The sequence below is a fragment of the Protopterus annectens genome, chromosome 8.part0 (assembly GCF_019279795.1).
Source record: "Protopterus annectens isolate FY-2018-M chromosome 8.part0, PAN1.0, whole genome shotgun sequence".
Classification (NCBI taxonomy): Eukaryota; Metazoa; Chordata; order Ceratodontiformes; family Protopteridae; genus Protopterus; species Protopterus annectens.
This window is the reverse complement of record NC_056741.1, coordinates 1,121,466,901-1,121,484,614: the sequence shown is the minus strand read 5'-3', so window position 1 is coordinate 1,121,484,614 and position 17,714 is coordinate 1,121,466,901. Positions and strand designations below refer to the sequence as shown.

The following is a 17,714-nucleotide window of genomic DNA, read 5'->3' as shown; positions in this document are numbered from 1 at the left end:
AGCCCACCCTTCTGTGGTTCAAAAACTACTTGTCCAATAGGTATCACTCAGTGAAATGGCACTCCATGATCTCTCCTTACCTCCCAGTCACCACTGGTATACTGCAAGGCTCTATCCTTGGTCTCCCCCCCCTTTAACATTTTCACCAACACCTTCTATATTTTCACACAGCAGGCCACCCTAATACACAATACAGATGATTCCATTCTCATTTGCATATCTGACAACATGGTACACCTCCAAAAAATTACTCAGGAAGCTTTAACAGCCATTAAAACATGGCTTTGTAAGTCACAACTCCTGCTCAACCCAAAAAACACCAAGCTACTAATTTTTTCCCCAAACCCATCTCTCATGAACAAACAAAATTTAAAATGCTCTCTCCTAATAATACAACCATTGAAATCACAAACTATTAGGGGTGATAGTGGATGTTAATCTTACATTCAACCTGCATATACAAAATTGCATAAGAAAAACTCAAAAACTAAGAATGCTTTACAGAGCCAAAAACGTTCTCACCAACGCAACTAAAAATACACTTGACACAACTTATCTCCTCCCCACCCTTTATGGTGCTTCCATCCTTACTAGCCTACAGGCTTCACAAAAATTAAAACTTGAACACTACTATAACAATGTTGCTACATTTGCAGCACATACACCATTCAGAATCCACCACTGTATAGCATTGAAAAGCCTAAATTGGTTAGAACTGCCACATCAACTGACATTCGGATAATTTCTTACCACTTATAAACTTATCCAGCTTCCTGTCCGGCACTAAAAAAACATTCTACATAACTATGTTCCCAGTCGGTCATTGTGATCCAGTGACTAAAAAGTCCTGTCTGATGTAGAGCGGTTAGGAGCATATATTTTTTTAGACCTCAGAATGAACATCCCTTATGAGTTACATTTGTGCATCAATGAATCAGGGACAAGAGTTGCACTCTGTATGTTACCAATTCTGTAAATATCTGAATAAATATGCACTTATAGAGAAATGTATTACTGTCATGTGAAAGCTTATGTTTAGTTAACAAAAAAGTTCTAACAATATACATCTAGGTTGGACAACACTTTCCAGGTTATGACAATTTGTTTGAGAAAGTTTAGCAAAAATTATAAATCGGTGTTTGTGTGCATTAAAATATAGTATAAAGAACATGAATGGACTGACTGTTATCACTGTAAAGAATACTTCCTACTGATATCATTGGTATTTTTGTGTACTTTTAATAACTTTTATGACTCTTCACAATATATTTAAGTTTCTGATCTGAAGTTGTTGTTTTCATTTGTTCTTGAACCTGTGGGTCTGGCTTCGACTCCGCCATATACTAAAGCTCTAGGATCCAAAATCTGAGCTCTTCCCCTACCCATAATGCTCTGCTGTCCCCGCATTCCCTCAGATCTCGTTTGCCGTGCTTCTACTAGCACCGAGATTTCGATTCTCTGAGCTCCTCTGGGTTTTTTTTTCCGTGAGTGAAGAAAGATTTTTTTCTGCTTTCGTTAATTTCTTTATATCTTTTTCCTTAGTCTGCCTTTCTAGACCAAAAAAAAAATATATTTTTTTAATTCAAATTTATAAAGTTTTTCTACCTTTCTCCTCCCTACCTTTTTCCCCGCGTCTGTCCATTTCTTTTTAAGTGAGGTTGATTTATTTCTACATGAAAGAGGAACAAAAACATACACACACACACACACACACACACACACACACACACACACACACACACACACACACACACACACACACACACACACACACACACACACACACACACACACACACACACACACACACACACACGCACACACACACACATATATATATATATATATATATATATATATATATATATATATATAAAATAATATATTACCATATTTTATTCTTTTGCTAATTGTTGTGCTTACAGTTTGCTTGTTTGCTTTCAAAATGGCAGAGTCTAAACCAGTGGGATTCAAGAAATGTGCATCATGTGGGCAGAAAATCCTACTGTCCAATGCCCACAGTGAATGCATGGTATGTCTAGAGACTCCTCTTGCTCCATCTGTGCTGAACATAATGGGGGGGGGGTTGGCATTAATGGTTAAGGTGTTTACCTTACAGACACAAGGTGCAGGATTTGATTCTCACTTGGGTAATTGGCTAGGCTTAAAATGTCCCACAAGGGCAGTTAGCCTAGTACTAAACTATGAGCCTATGAGCCTTATAAACCAGTGCACATTAATAGTTAGGAGGAATAAGCATATTTTAAAAGGCCTCCTACCTTTGACTGCTCCTTCCTTGGCAACACCTTCTACTTCTGAGGCTCAAACCCCCTCAAAAAAAAAAAAAAAAAAAAAAATCAAGGAATACAAGCGGTCTCAGAAGAGATCCCATCAAACCAGGGAGCTGCCTTAGATATCATCCAAAACTTCGGATCCAACTGACTCAGCTCTGATTGTGATAGAGTCTTCAATTCTGCGCCAGTCTCACAGTTTTCCTCCAGAGCCGGTTGCCTCGAGGCCGAAGTCTCCCATTCTTCAGTCTACCAGACCAGTCTCCAGATCACCATCTGCTGCTTCATCAGCTAGTTCTTCCTGTAGTCTCTGAGAAGCGGAGGTAGACAGAATGATGATGAAGTTTCTCAAGGCATTAATCCAGCTGGGGATTTTGCCTGCTCTGTCCCTCTCTGGATCCGTGAGCCACATCCTCCCTTTGGTCCGATATCTCCTTCTCTGATCTGACTCCCGAGTTTGGAGTTATCTGGCCCGAAGATACCTATAGTTGAGACTGAGGAGCCAACAAGTATGGTAACCTTGACTCTGACGTCTTCCCTGACTTGCCCGGCTCTGACCATTTCGGAGCAGAGCTGTTCTCGGAGCCATAGCTTTAGCGTCAAGTCTGAGGGGTTGATATCAGCCATGAACCTTTTGGAGCTGTCTCTTCCCCATGTGGCTTTGGCTCTTTAACTCCTCACTTGGATCTGGGGGTGGCGGGGGGTTTGTGGAGCTTTCCGTTCAACAGCTTCAGCTCCAGTGGGGTAGCCCTCGAGTTCTCGATCTCCCTCAGCATTTGAGGTGGTGAAGAGGGTTCTCTCTACACCAGAAGAACCTTGACTCTCTCTTCTTCAGAACCCCCCCCCAGCAGAGATTGTGCCTGAGACATCTGTCACCTTAGGGACAGCCTACTCAGAAAGACTTCCAGAGTGTTTCTTCTTTGAAAAATTCCGAGTCTTCCCACACCTCCCTGGAGCACCCCACTGAGGAGGTCCCTCACAAGTGTCAGTACAAAAGGAGGCACTTGGTTTCCCCCTTGGAATCCCTCACTGAGGACACAGATATCAATGAAGGGGAAGTGTCCCCTAGATCATGACCTGAAGGTGTCTCCTTTGAGGACATCATGGAAACTATTTGCCAAAAAGGTGCTTGGTCTGCGCAAAGCACTAACCCCAAGGAATCTGTGTTTCTGGAATCTTTTGGTTTGGGCCTATCTACTTCTTTGGTGTCCCCCATTCGGATCCCCATATCGACCATATTTCCTACAGGGCATGGAAGGAGCTGGACACAGTGGAACCCATTCCTAAGTGCCCCAACAAGATCCTTAGCACCGCTCCAGACAGACTCCACTGGTCTAAGGGTGCCATCCCGGTTGCAGCAGGCACCAAAAAGGAGCTGGCCCAACCAAGCTCCACTGTCTATCCCCCTAACAGGGAGTCTAGGGCTTTGGACAGGTTTGGTAAATGGGTATATGCTTCATCGACTTTTGCATTGCCAGCACTGAATTATTTGGCACATGTAACCAGGCTATCCAGGGACTTAGTTGAAGAATACTGTAGCTCTGCCCCAGGGTCCATGTCTGCCGAGGAAAAGAAGACACTTTCTTCCAGAATAGCCACTCTACACTCCATATCAAACACGTCCATGAGGTTAATTTCTTTTGCTGCAAAAGGTACCTGATGGGTGGCCGGGTCAGGTATTGCAATCAGACGCCATGCCTGGATGCAGCTGTGTGATTTCCCAGAACCCTTCAAGACGTCTTTCACCAACTCCCCTTTTGACGGATCAACTTTATTTGGTTCATTTGTGAAAGACACACTAGCCCAAAGTGAAAAAGACAGAAAGATGTTGTCTACCATCAAAATTCACTTTGCTACCCCACAATGTGCCTTTTCTAGGAGCCAGGATGGGAGTAAAAATTTGTGGTTCCAAAGATCTCAAGGTCCTTTTCAGGATTTACAGGGAGACCTTCCCTTCAGAGGTAAATGGGGAAATGGTACTAGTGACAGACACTGCCCTTGCAGGGGTGGTTCCAATGAATCAAGGGTCTTGAGATGTCTTCTTGGACAGGTGATCTCTGATCCTGAAGGATTGCCCAACTGTTCATCTGTGGAGGCAGTCGGGGGTTGTTTGTCTTTACACCCAACAGCCTAGGAAGCCATTACAAATGATCATTGGGTGTTATATATTATGTCCAGAGGTTATTCCATACCCTTTTTACAAAATCACTCTCCAAGCAAGAACCTCCTCAATGTCCCACCCAATGAAAGGGAGACTGCGGCCTTAGAAATTTCAAAGCTGCTTGCAAAAAGAGCCATCCAAATTGTCCCCCTAGACCAACTATGATCGGGCATCTACTCCAGATTATTTTTATTGCCCAGAAAACACGGGGACCTCAGGCCCATTTTGGACCTTACTACCCTGAACAAATCTGTAGCCAATTCAAAGTTCGGAATGGTCATGATTCATTACATTCTGCACTTCCTGCAGAAGGGTGACTGGATGTGCTCTATATACCTTCAGGATGTGTATTATCACATCAAGATGAATAAATGCTCCAGAAGGTTCCTCCATGTCTGGGTTGGAGCCAATCACTACCAGTTCAGAGTACTCCCTTTTTGTCTCACCACAGCCCCCAGGGTATTCACCAAATCCATAGCAGTAGTGGCAGCTCACCTGAGATCACAACGATTCCAGGTGTTTCTCTGTCTGGAAGATTGGCTCCTAACTGCCCCCACCAGGGATTGACTTCTACAAGCCAGAGACTACCTGTTACAACTAGCTTCGACCTTGGACATTTCCAGCAATCTCAAAAAGTCTCACCTTCAACCAATACAACTAATAGATTTCATCAGAGCCCATCTGGACACCACTCGTTCCTTAGCTCTTCTTCCTCCAGAAAGAATCTCTGCCTTGAGTCTCCATGTCGAACAGATCTTAGATATTCCTTCTCCCTCAGCAAGTCTTGTTCTAAGAGCCTTGGAGTCCATGGCTGCGTTCCAATAGCATGCCTCCATATGAGAATACTTCAGTGGACTTTAGCGGTCCAGTGGTCCTTTCTTTGGTATCCGCAGAATCATCTGATCAGAATATCTTGAGCATGCAAACACTCCCTTCTCTGGTGGCTCCAATTGGAGGACCTTGAATGAGATTGACCATTCATCCTTCCTTACCCATAGGCCACAGTGACCACGGATGCTTCCCAATTCATGTCGGGGGCATTATCTGGGGCAGACAGTCCAAGTCACATGGTCCCTTATGGGGTCCAATTTGCATATAAATGTCCTGGAGATGAGAGTGGTGCTTCTTGCATTGCAAGCCCTTCAGTCCTCTCTTCCTACGGGGACTATTACAATTCCAGAAGGACAACATGTCAATGGCCTGGTACAGCAACAATCAAGTAGGAATAGAGTCTTACCCCTTCTGTCAAGAGGCCATGAGGTTGTGGCAATGGGTGATCTCTTCCAACCACTTTCTAGTAGCAGCGCACATTCCAGGGAAGTCAAACATTCTAGTAGAAAGAGTCAGCAGAACCATTCTGATGCCTCACGAGTGGTTTCCAAATACTTCAGTGGCAAATATAATCTTCCTGAAATGAGGTCAACCTTGCTACGATCTCTTCATGTCTCATTCCAACACCAAGTGCAGCAAGTTATTTGCTCTGATCCCTCCTCAGGGATAGTCACTGAGAGATGCCTAGTCCATGCCTGGCCCCACAGTCTGCTTTATGCCTACCCTCCTCTTCCTCTCATTCCCAAATTTCTGCAAAAAGCTCAGAGGTTGAAATGCAAAGTAATTCTCATTGCTCCCTTTTGGCCTCGACACATATGTTTTTCTTTCCTTTGATCTCACCTGGTTTGTCCATCATGGACTCTGGATCCCTCTCCACATCGTCTGTCCCACCCATCGGGATACTGTCACCCAAATCTCTTGAGATTGAAATTGACAGCTTGGTTACTCCAATTCCAGTAATGGCTAGAGATCCTGGGGTTTCATTCACAGTTAGGAAGATTCTGATTGCAGCGCACAAACCATCCACTAGGAAAATATACAGTAGCAATTGGAACAGGTTCTCCATTTGGGCTCATCAAAACCAACTGAATCCCTTTACAGCACCTTTCCTGTTGTATTAGATTTCCAGGCATCCAGTTTTCATTATGGAAAAAACTCAGAAAAAATGGAACTCACTCCCAAATCATATAACTTCTACAAGCTCTGCTTCACTATTTAAGAAACTACTCAAAACCTACTATATTAAAAATTGGCTGTGCTTGTGACTCCCAAGGCTAAGCCACTACATTGCAGTGTTGCAAGGATTCCGCCAAAGATCACATATAAGTTTCTAATCCCTGAATACCTATTCTTAGTATAAATTTCTAACCTCTGAATACTTATTCTTACCAAACAATGGTCTATTTTGATAGTATTGACTTAAATATCTATGTAGAAATGCTGAATTTTTATTCTGATCCTATTGATTTTTTATGTCTATGCAGAATAAATATTTAATTGTATGCCTTAAGAACAGTTATGTATTTTACAACATGTATTGTAACATTGTATTAAGTAGAGCTTTTCTCCCTGGGCCTCCGCTGAAAATGGACCTGTGTCCAGTCGGACTTTCTCTGTCATCAAATGTAAAATAAAATAAATAAATAAAATGGAGCTAGCTTCTCTAGTGTTGAGGTGCAATTGGCAGCCATTTCCATCTTTCACACTGGGGAAAATTCATTCTCTTTGGTCTCATCTAAGTTGTACAAGGCCTTTCTAAAAAGAACTTTTCTTCTTCAACCTCCTATTAAGGATTCCACTCTGTCTTGGGATCTTACTATGGTTTTGTAAGCTCTAGTTGCTACTCCTTTCGAACCGTCTGCTAAAGCTGAATTAAAGTATTTGTAATGGAAGATTGCCTTTTGATTGACTATCACTTCAACTAAGAGAGTATCTGAACTACAGGTGTTATCTTGTAAGTGTCTATATTTAATTTTTCACAAGGACAGGGTTACACTGCATACCAGTCCTTCCTTCCTTCCTGCCTTCCTGCCCAAGGTTGCTTCTGAGGCTAATATAAATCAGGTTATTAATCTCCCTGTATTCTTTCCTACTTTCCAAAACAAAGGAGAGTATCAGCTTCATATACTGGATGTACATAGACAGTTATGTTTTTATTTGGACAGAACAAAACATTTCAGAAAGTCTGATCAGCTTTTCCTATCCTTCTCAAAGACCAAATTGGGAAAACCAGTTACCAAGCTGATTTTGGCCAACTGGATCATGAACTGCATTGCACTTGAGTATTCTGTTAAGAGAATTTCTTTACTTTATTGGGTTAAGGCCCATTCTACTAGGTCTGTGTCCACTTCGTCAGCCTTTTGGTCTAAAGTTCCCATTGATGATATTTGTGCAGCTGCTACATGGTCAAACGCTTATACTTTTATATCTCATTATAAGTTGGACATTATTTCCAGGAACAGGGCCTCATTTGGTTCTGCTATGTTCATAGGTTGGTACTAGGCTGTCGGCCCTAGGGCCTATGCAAGCCTAGCCATACCAATTCCCTGGCTATTTCTTCCCACACTATTTACTTCCCTGGACCCCTGTCTAGCAGGGCGACTGACATGATCCCTGGGGTGAATTTCCTTTCTCCCATCCAATTGTCAAGGCTCTTTTTGAAGAGGGCCAAAGAGGCACTCTGCTTGACATATATGGCCAGTCTATTCCAGAGACTGGGGAGTCTCTGGGTCAAGAACCTATCCCTCCAGCATGTTTTGTTTATTGTGATGACAAGGTTTAGTGTTCCAGAATATCCTTCCATGAGGGCCTCCCAAGAGTTCTGTAGCTGGGGACTCTGTCCCACAGGTTAAAGAACAAATGAAAACAACAACTTCAGATAAAGAAGTTATGTACTCACCATAACATTCCATTTGAGTTGTTGATTTTTCATTTGTTCTTCAACCTTCCCTCCCTCCTTTCCCCTACCTTTCTTTGTAGGACCTAGCGGATATGTATGTAGTTAACTTTTTCCTGTTTGCGCTCCTGGAGTGCTCTTTTCTGGCTCCCTCTGCACATTTGTTTATCTATATATATATATATATATATATATATATATATATATATATATATATCCTTATAGGTAAAGATACATGTGTTTGAGCAGCAAATTCGATTTGAGGCGATGAGGGTAGAGCAGAGCATTACGAGTACGGGAGGAGCTCAGATTTTGTATCCTAGATGTTTATTATACAGCCAAGTCAGATGCGATACTCAGATCCAAACCCACAGGTTGAAGAACAAATGAAAAACCAACAACTCAGATGGAATGTTATGGTAAGTATATAACTTCCTATTTTTTTCAAAGAATGGTCAGGAATGTAAGAAGCTGTGTGTTATTAACACTTAAATTATCTTAATGAGTTAAAACTAGGATAAAATTTGATTTGAAATCATTACATAGCTGGAGAAAGGTAAGTATTGTGCCACAGACTGTGCTGATACAATATAATTCTATTACTACTCACTGAAGTTGTAGATAAAACAGGTCCTCCCCTTAGCCCAATTCTCACTGCCATGGCGATTTACCAGCAAGCTGACAGACAGTTTACTTTAGTTTTTCAAACATGACCTGGCAGCTCCTGGAAAAAGAGAGACTGTGAAGATGATCAGCTCTGATGAGGAATGACTGTTCACAACCTGCACTTAAGGTTAAACAAAAGAAAAACACAGCATCAAACATTCTACCTCCAGAAGCCATACTGCTTTTGGCGGTAGAACATTTATTGCTGTTTTTTATTTCCTATCTACTGTGAAGTGCAAAACTGAGGAGGTTTTCCACCCCCCCCTCCCAAAATAAAATCTTTGTTTTTAATGTAGAAACCTACATATGCAATGGTGAAGTACACGCCATTTACACCATCAAGACAAGATGTTTCCATACTGTTAATTTAAAAGATTAGGGTGTCTATCACTGTTAGTGTATTTTTTATGGCACTCATTAAGTTGAAGTTTGAAGTACCTGCATCACCCCAGATGTGATGTGACAGTTCTAATTAGCTAGGGGTTAGGGAATTATCCCTCTGCACCACAGAACCAGTGATGTTGTTGTTGTCTTTTGGCTTTTCCCGGTTAGGGGTCGCCACAGCGTGAACTCCGGTCTGCTAATGATTGGCAGTAGATTTTCATGAATGCCGAGGTGCCAGCTCGATGTTCAACCTTCAATGAAGGCACGCCCATTTATGCATGTCTGTCGAACGCCCACCCAACCGCGGGGAGGACATGCAGACTCTACACAGAAGGCAGTCCCTGCACTCCAGCCGAGAATCGAATGGGAGAACCTCTTGCTGTGAGGCAACAATGCTACCGCTGCACCACCGCGGAAGTCATTAAGAATTAAAGTTTGCCATCTGCAGCATTCAAATGACAGGAAATGTGTTAAAAGTCTTTGGGGAAACACTTTCTGCCCTTTGTGATTGAAGGAACAAACTTATGTATTGGTGAATTCTTTTTTTTTTTTTTTTTTACCTTTTTTTACCTTTTTTACTTAAGTTACTGCTTTGGGACAGAGTGTGTTGTCCCTTTGCAAAGAGAGCTACCTTCCTGCTGCAGCTTTCGGACTGTCAGGCACAAATGTGCACTTTGTCCTGCTGCTGAGCCATTACACTCATGCTGCTTCTCAACTCTCAGAGCCCACAGGCTCGGGCTCATAATTTCTCAGCGGCTGTCTCTCTCTGGATCCTCCTTAAAGCTATACCAGGGAGTACCTCCCATCCAGCCCACTTACTGCGACTTTCTGTTTTTGAGTCGCCAGTGTGAAAAGGAGCCTTATCTGCCATTGGTTCCTACCCATGGAATGAACACGCAGCAAAGCAATGCACAAGACATCTGCAGCAGCTGGAAAGGCTACAGAAGTACCTCACAAAGAGGATTACTGGCCTCAAACAAATGCCCTACACTGACCGCCTCAAAAACCTCCAGCTTTATTCCGTAGCATATCGCCTACTCCGAGGTGATCTCTGCCTAACATATAAGGCTATGTCAAACCCAGAGCTGTTGGACATGCTACATCCAAAGAAATCCTAATCCCTCCAAGCTATGCGCTCTAGGGACCTAAACCTGGTCACCACAATAAACAGGACACGCTGGAGGGATAGATTCCTGTCCCAGAGACTTCCTATACTCTGGAACAAGCTACCCATCTATGTCAAGCAAAGTTCTTCATTAGCACTCTTCAAGAAGAATCTTGATGAGTGGATGGGAAATAGGAAATACACCCCAGGGATCACTTCTGCCTCTGCTGGACAGTGGCACAGGAAAATAACTTTCTTGGGTGGCGTAAGCTATGGTACCTTGCTGGCTAGGCTTACATAGGCCCTTGGGCTGATAGCGTAGTACCTACCTATGAACCTATAAGTGTGGCTTGTTAACATAGCTGAACTGTGAGAATCAAGTCATTTCATCCCAGTTCAACTGTGATTACCTGTGCTTGAGAGCTGCGAGTTAAAACACAAGCAGCAAAACTCTGTACTGCCAAAATGGTACAATAGTTGAGAGATGGAAGAGCCTCAGCTCCCCTAGCCACCCCCCCAGTAAATCCACCACTGTTATAGGCTACTGAGAGGTGACTTGTGCCTGGCCTACAGAGCATTCTCAGACCCTGATGTAATGGAGGTGCTGCACAGCTGCAAACCAAATGGGACAAGGCTCACTCATTCTAGAGATCTTAACCTAGCCTGTGACATTAACAGGACATGTTGGAGTGACATATATGTCTCCCAGAGATTGCCACTTCTCTGGAACAAACTCCCAATTCATGTAAAACAGAGCTCTGCACTGATCCTACTTAAGTGCAACTTAGACAACTGGATGGGAGACTGTAAATTTAACCTGGGAGTGTCATCTATGTCTTTCTTGGATAAGGGCAGTCAATGCTGATCATAGCCTCGCGCTGTAAATATAACCCATACAACTTGGTCAATAAGGGGACAAGGGTATAACATGGCTAGGCTTATAAAGGCGCTTGAGCCAATAGCCTAGTAACTACCTATGAATCTAGATGCAAACACCTCCTTTCAGGGAATTCGTCTCCACCCTTTGAACCAAAAGGAATTTTATTTTCACCACTTAATTCACACTAGGAGTCATAGAACTAGTGCCATTAAGACAACAGGTCAGACACTTCTATTCCAGAATGTTTCTGGTAACAAAGAAAGAGTCTTCTCAGAGATCAGTTCTAGATCTTTCCTTCCTAAATCTGGTTATCTAGTGCTCCAAGGGTGTTGACAAAGTGTCTGTCTCCAGTCATAACTGACTGCGGACTGAATGGCATTTGCATTTTTTTTTTAATGTAGACTACTTACTTATCTTTGCAGAGACTTTAACTAAACGTCAAGAGTTATTAACATGGATTTCATCTTTTCTGACCAATCTGGGATTCTAGATTAATATTCAGAAATCTTCCCTGACCCTGTCATAAAGGATTGTCTTATAGATACCCTACAGCAAAAGGCTTTTTTGATACAGGAAAAGGCAGATTTTTATCTGGAAACTTTCCTGAGCTTCTCAATTCAGTCTCCGGCTCCAGCTAGAGAGTATTTCCAGATCTTGGGGTTTATGGCATCTTTGATTCTCATGCTTCTTCCTGCCAGGTTGTTCATGAGAAAGATACGGTGGTTTGAAAAAACATATGGACCCTGTAACTGAGTGCTGCATATTTTGCTTGGAGGGCAGTTTCAGTGGGCTAAAGGTGTAAGACCTGTGGGATTCTTCAGACAAACCAAAGCACGCAAATGCCAAAGATATGTTGGCTGTGATCCATGCCTTAAAATCTCTTCATCATCTGTGGTCCCCAGGACTACTCTGGGTCATTACAGACAAAATCACAGTGATGTGGCACATGAAGAAGAAAGAGGGCACAAGGTCTTACCCTGTGTGCAGACTGGCAATTGCTTGAGATATAGCTCTTCAGCACTCATTAACCCTCCAAGCATTTTACATTCTGTCAGAGCAAAACATAGTGGCAGACAAGCTGAGGAAGACCAAGACATATCCTCACAAATAGAAATTTAATGAGGGGGTCTTCCAGGAATTTATCCAGTTTTGGGGGACACCTCAAGTAGGTCTGTTTGCCTCCTTTCAAAACATACAACTCAACAAATTTTGCTCCATGACTCCTTGCAAACAAGCCCGAAAAACAGATGTTTTCTCATTCCCATGGATGGGAATGTTCATTTATGCTTTTCCGCCCTTACCACTTATATCCAGAATATCCAAGATAATTCTGAAGATTCAAAAGGAGACTCCAAAAATAGTTGTGGTGACCCCCTTTTGGCCTACACAATTCTTCCTTCTTATGGGACTGGCCAAGGGCAATTACTATACAGTGCAGGAATTCAAAAGAAAATGTGCAGTGCCCTGAAAATTAAAGTGCAGAAAGAAGGGGCAATAGATAGTTGCTACTATGTAGACTACCCGATACATCTAAGGAAGAAAACGTATATTTTGGAAAAGAATACAATTGAAAAAAGAGAAAGAAAAATATTGTACTTAAGGGAACATGGTGTACAACAGAAGAACTGGAAATTCCATACTCCTGGGTAGACAGTTAAGTGCAAGTCTGAGTAATGAGAGGCTCAGTCAGATGGTACAGGGATTTAGTAAAAGTAATGGGATACAGATGTGGTCTTAGCAGATTCCAGTTGTATTAGAGGTGGTCAGAGTAGAACACTTTTGACCAGCACTGATAATGCCACCATAAGGTTTAACTTTGTGCCCGAAGCAGCACTGATTAATTTCAGAATTCATGACTGAAGACAGTAATGGAGATACCTGCTGAATCATCAAAGATTTCTGGAAAAAAAATATTTTCCGTATCATGTCTCAGAGAAATGCTAGTGTTTCACAAACCATAAGTGCTACTGGAAAACTTAAAACAGTGAAATTAGAAGAAATTCCTAATCCTGATTCAGTATTGTCAAAATGTATAGCTCTGTAATAATATTACCTGCCAGCAGCAAAATTGTTCATCTAGGTGTCAGTCTTTTATGGTCATCATGGCATGCTTTATTTTTTATTTATTACTGAAATATGGAAATGTTACTTATGCTTTTTTAATACTTGCAGACAACAAACAATAAAATGCTTTATCACTCAGAATTGCCATCTTACAACCACTAGATCCAAATGAAGGATTTCTGAAGGAAACAGCCAACCCTGTGCCATTTTACAAAGAAACATGGATGACCATAAATGTGCAGTGATGTCTCTCCAGCAGTCAATTTCCATATTCATATTTGTCAGAAAATGTCTCTTGACCACTGCTTTTCCATGTAAAAGTCCATCTGACAACTCATTACTTACAGTTCAATAGCTTCGTTACCTCTGGCAAGTTCACTGAAAGTCTCAAAACCTTTAATTTTACACCGACCAAATGCAGCTGGGGTACTGCTGATGCCTATTAAGCGATCTGAATAGATCAGCCATCACCACATGTCTGCCATTATTTTCTGACTTAAATCCTTAATGATTTGCCAGAAAACAAAGTGTTATGAGAAACCGATCAAAAATATGATATACAAATCTGGACACTCTCTGAAAATCTGGACAGTTGAGAGGTAAAGTGTGTTTGTGTGTGTGCCTTGTACAATAAGCTAAGGAATCTAGTCAAGGCATTCAGTTAGTAATGATACTACAGATATGTATAATCAATTGTTTTTAATTACTTCAGTGAGGCTGTGCTTTTTCCACAGCAAAACTATAGCATTTGATCATCAGATTCTAAGGGTCTGTATTAGCGTATCGAATGGACTAAATAGCGAAAGCTATTTAGTCGATCTGATACTGTCGAAATGGCAAAATAGCGAAGATATGGAACATCAAATTTTTTCCCAGGGAAAAAATTTGGTTGGCCATCTTTGAGACTTTGCCATTTCCTCCACTATGGTGCGATCTTGGAGTTGGTATATTTAAGTAGAGGGGTGTGGGGGGCAAAGCCCCCCACTTATCTTTGTGTTTAAGTGTTTTTATTTTATTTATTTATTTTTTTGCTGGAGCTTCGTTGTTCCGTGTGTTCGATATTTTGTGGTTTAGACATTATTGGTACTATGAAATAGGGCTCATTATTTTAATCGTACGATAATGTAATATAGACGCGATTCTAAACTATAACCTAGATTGAGAAAGTGACTGGCAGAGTAGAGGATATAGTATCCTGTTGGATCACTTGCTTCTCTGATGACTGAAATCTGTGTACAAATTTTTTGTAGCTCAGTCATTTATGGTGTTAAATTTAATAACACAGCTTTAGCAGTTGGGAAATAGAATACAGAAGTTCTCGTTCAATTCCTTTTTTTTTGTTTTGGTGTGAGGGGGGGGAGATTATGGCAAGAGGAAAGGAGAATCTTACTCTGTCCAGAAAGACTACCTGTGTTTGTTGGTCCTATAGTATTATTGACAGTACTGTACAGCTTCTGTAGTCTCGTTTTATTCTGTTTATGTGATTGTTTGCTTTTTTTTTATGTTTTATGCATTGTCATATCTGGAAAATGCTGATAGCATCCTATACAATAATTTTAAATTGCTCCTGGACAAAAACAAAACAGAATAATAAATACTATATGAAAGTTGCCTAAAATGCTAATTTTTGTTATCCGTTTTCTGCCATGCTCTTTCACTGTCTCTTTGAAGTTGGTATCATGGATCAATCTCTAGAGCAGAAGCTGAAAATTGCCTGCAGTCCTGTAAAGAAGCAAGCTATTTAGTAAGGAATAGTGAATCAGGAAACAGCAAATACTCCATAGCTCTAAGGTAGGTGCCTTGTAATCATAAGTGGAAGAGTGTTCTATTTATTTCTAGCAGTAAAATGTTGCTTTTCTGATATCATAACTGACAGCAAAAGCTCATCCTTGAAATATTATTTTAGCAAAAAGAGTTATGTATTCCTAAAATGTCATCATACCAAAAAATTTCTGTAATGTTACCGCCTCCATGAGTCCCTACCACCACTGGACCTGCCCAGTGGCTCATCCACCTGCATTCAGTTGACCCATCTGTCCTACTGAAAGTGATGGCAAGACATCCCTGGGATGATTGACAGTCCTATGCTCTATTTACTGATGCCTGTGGAGCTCAATCAGCTCATTCACTCATTCCTCCTCTAGTAAGAGTTGATGGTAGGAAGCAGGATAGCTTTTAGGTCCAGACAAACAAACTACCTGCTCAACACAACAGGCAAGACCCTTGCAATTGCCTGTGAACTCCATATATTGCTGCTCAGGAAGCATATGTGCAACCACACACGACTATTTCAGGTGTCTACAGTTTCTAGTAGGTTCAACTGTGGAGATGAAGCACCATGTGCTTATACTAGAGGTTATCCAAGTTGAGAGATAAAGCTGTTGCCATCCCACCAGGATGGGCGAGCCAACAACAGTGACTCCTCATTCTTATCCTCCTGGCCCGTCCCTTGCAATGCCTATGTTACTAATCAAATATTTCATCTGGGTCCTGGTTAGGACTGTATCCATTTGTGTCATGAGGTTGGGGTCATAGAGTTCTGTAATGTGTTGAATATGATGTTTGCAGTGTTTTGCTCCTTTGCCATTCCAGCTATATTTACTTCTCTGGGGAAGGATTCCCTAGAGACTTTCTCTTGTTTTTATGAATAAATGCATTTGGTTTTGACTAACAAATTGTTATTAAAATAAAAAAAGAAACTTGACTTAATTTATGTAAACTGCCAGACATACTTTTCATTGTTCATTAAAGCTGGAAAAAACATAATTAATGATCTGATATTGTTAATCCTCGTTCATTCCTTACATGTGGGTAGTTGGTTCTGACCTCGGAACTGAGCTAGCCATCTTCCAAGCTCGTGCCAGCTACAAACTCTCGAGCTAAGCTCTTACCCAGAATTCCCCTCTTTGTTACCTCAGATTCCGTTTGCCGCATCGCCATTCGGTCGTGTCAAGCTACTTCTCTTGTGCTAAGTACAGTATTTTTCTTCATACCTAAGTTCTAAGACAGCTTTTTTCACAAAAATGTTATTAGATAGTTATCTCTTACCTTATCGCATTTAGCGACAACCTTTTTTGAATTCTTTTCAACTCTTCTTCTTCTCTTCTTACCGTGAGGTAATTCCTTTTTTTACCATCGTTGGTAAACCCCTTTCCTTTTTACCTTTGGGTATTTCTTGTACCATTGCTGGTATTTTTCTGGTTTCTTCCTTCTTTCCTTCTAACCATGGCAGATAAAAAAAGGTAGCAAGGGTTTAAAAGATGTTTGGATTGTGACCATAAATTACCTACTTCTGATGCACATTCCCTATGTGTCTACTGCTTAGGTGTGCCTCACTTAGCAGTTGCCCCACCTTGTGGGATTTGTAAGAACTTCTCTTGCAGGATGTTAATTGAAAGGAAAAATAAATTAATATTGAAGGGACTACTTAAAACTAACTTTTCAGAGGCTATTTCTTGGTCGGAGGATTTAACCTTCCAAGATCCCATAAGAAAAAGAGTGATGAACAAAAAAAAGGCCAAGTCTCTTCCTTCGTCCCCAGCTGGGGACGCTCAGGAACCGAGACCTAAGAAAGTTAAGTTTTCCAGTTCGGATTTGATGACTTCGGCTCCAGCACTTTCAGTGCCTAGACCTTCGGCATCTAGGGCATTGACGCCATCTGCGACTTCGGCATCGACTAGTGTGCCCCATATCGCATCGGTACCGAGGAGCTCCTCAGTTCAAACTCCCTTACTGGCACCAACTGTTCAGTCGATGCAGACTGTTACGACGTCAATGGATGTTTCAATGCCCATTCCTTTTTTGGCTCCTACAACTTACCCGGCACCGACTACCCTCTCGGTACTGATCATTCAGTTTTTATCACCGATGTTTTCGGCTCAGGCCTTAGCGCCAATAACCACTTTGGTACTGACCTCATCGTCGGTGCAGACCATGCCTTCAGCACCGATGATTTCCTCGGTGCAGACACCAGTAGTTCAGACCATTACAGCTCAATTGTTTTCAGTGCAGACCTCCCCCATGGTGGGCACCGAGCTTGCTCCGTCCATGGATAGACCTGACTCTCCCACAGCCATGTCCGTGAAATCCACTAGAAGCCTCTCTGAACACGATGTGTTGCGTCTTGTGGATCAGTTGCTTTTGGCCAGAGGTATTCCACCCCCCAGGACCTATCCTTCCTCGGGAGGTGATCCCCCTTTACCAAAGACCCCTACTTATTCTCCTCCTTCATTGCCTTTGAAGCCCCTGATATAGCGCAGTCTTCCCCCACAATGGTTCCCTTTATGGACTCATTAAGGAGCCGCATTGCCTTTGTGGCAGGAGAGTCTTGCCATGGCCCAGGATGTCAGCTGAGGCGTACGTACTTTGGCATTTCACAGCCATCCAGGGACTCCAGGTCAGCAGACTGAGCCACTTGGGCGAGGGGTGACCCCTGC

The 17,714-nt window shown here is 42.0% G+C and overlaps 1 protein-coding gene across 1 annotated transcript in view; it reads left to right on the top strand.

The window, feature by feature from the left end:
- Positions 1 to 17,714, top strand: part of SHE (Src homology 2 domain containing E) — a 1,455,638-nt gene that overhangs the window by 1,038,936 nt on the left and 398,988 nt on the right. The window contains exon 5 of the mRNA XM_044080648.1: positions 14,950 to 15,069. Coding sequence (XP_043936583.1) covers positions 14,950 to 15,069 — 120 coding nt within the window. The remainder of the gene's footprint in view (positions 1 to 14,949; positions 15,070 to 17,714) is intronic.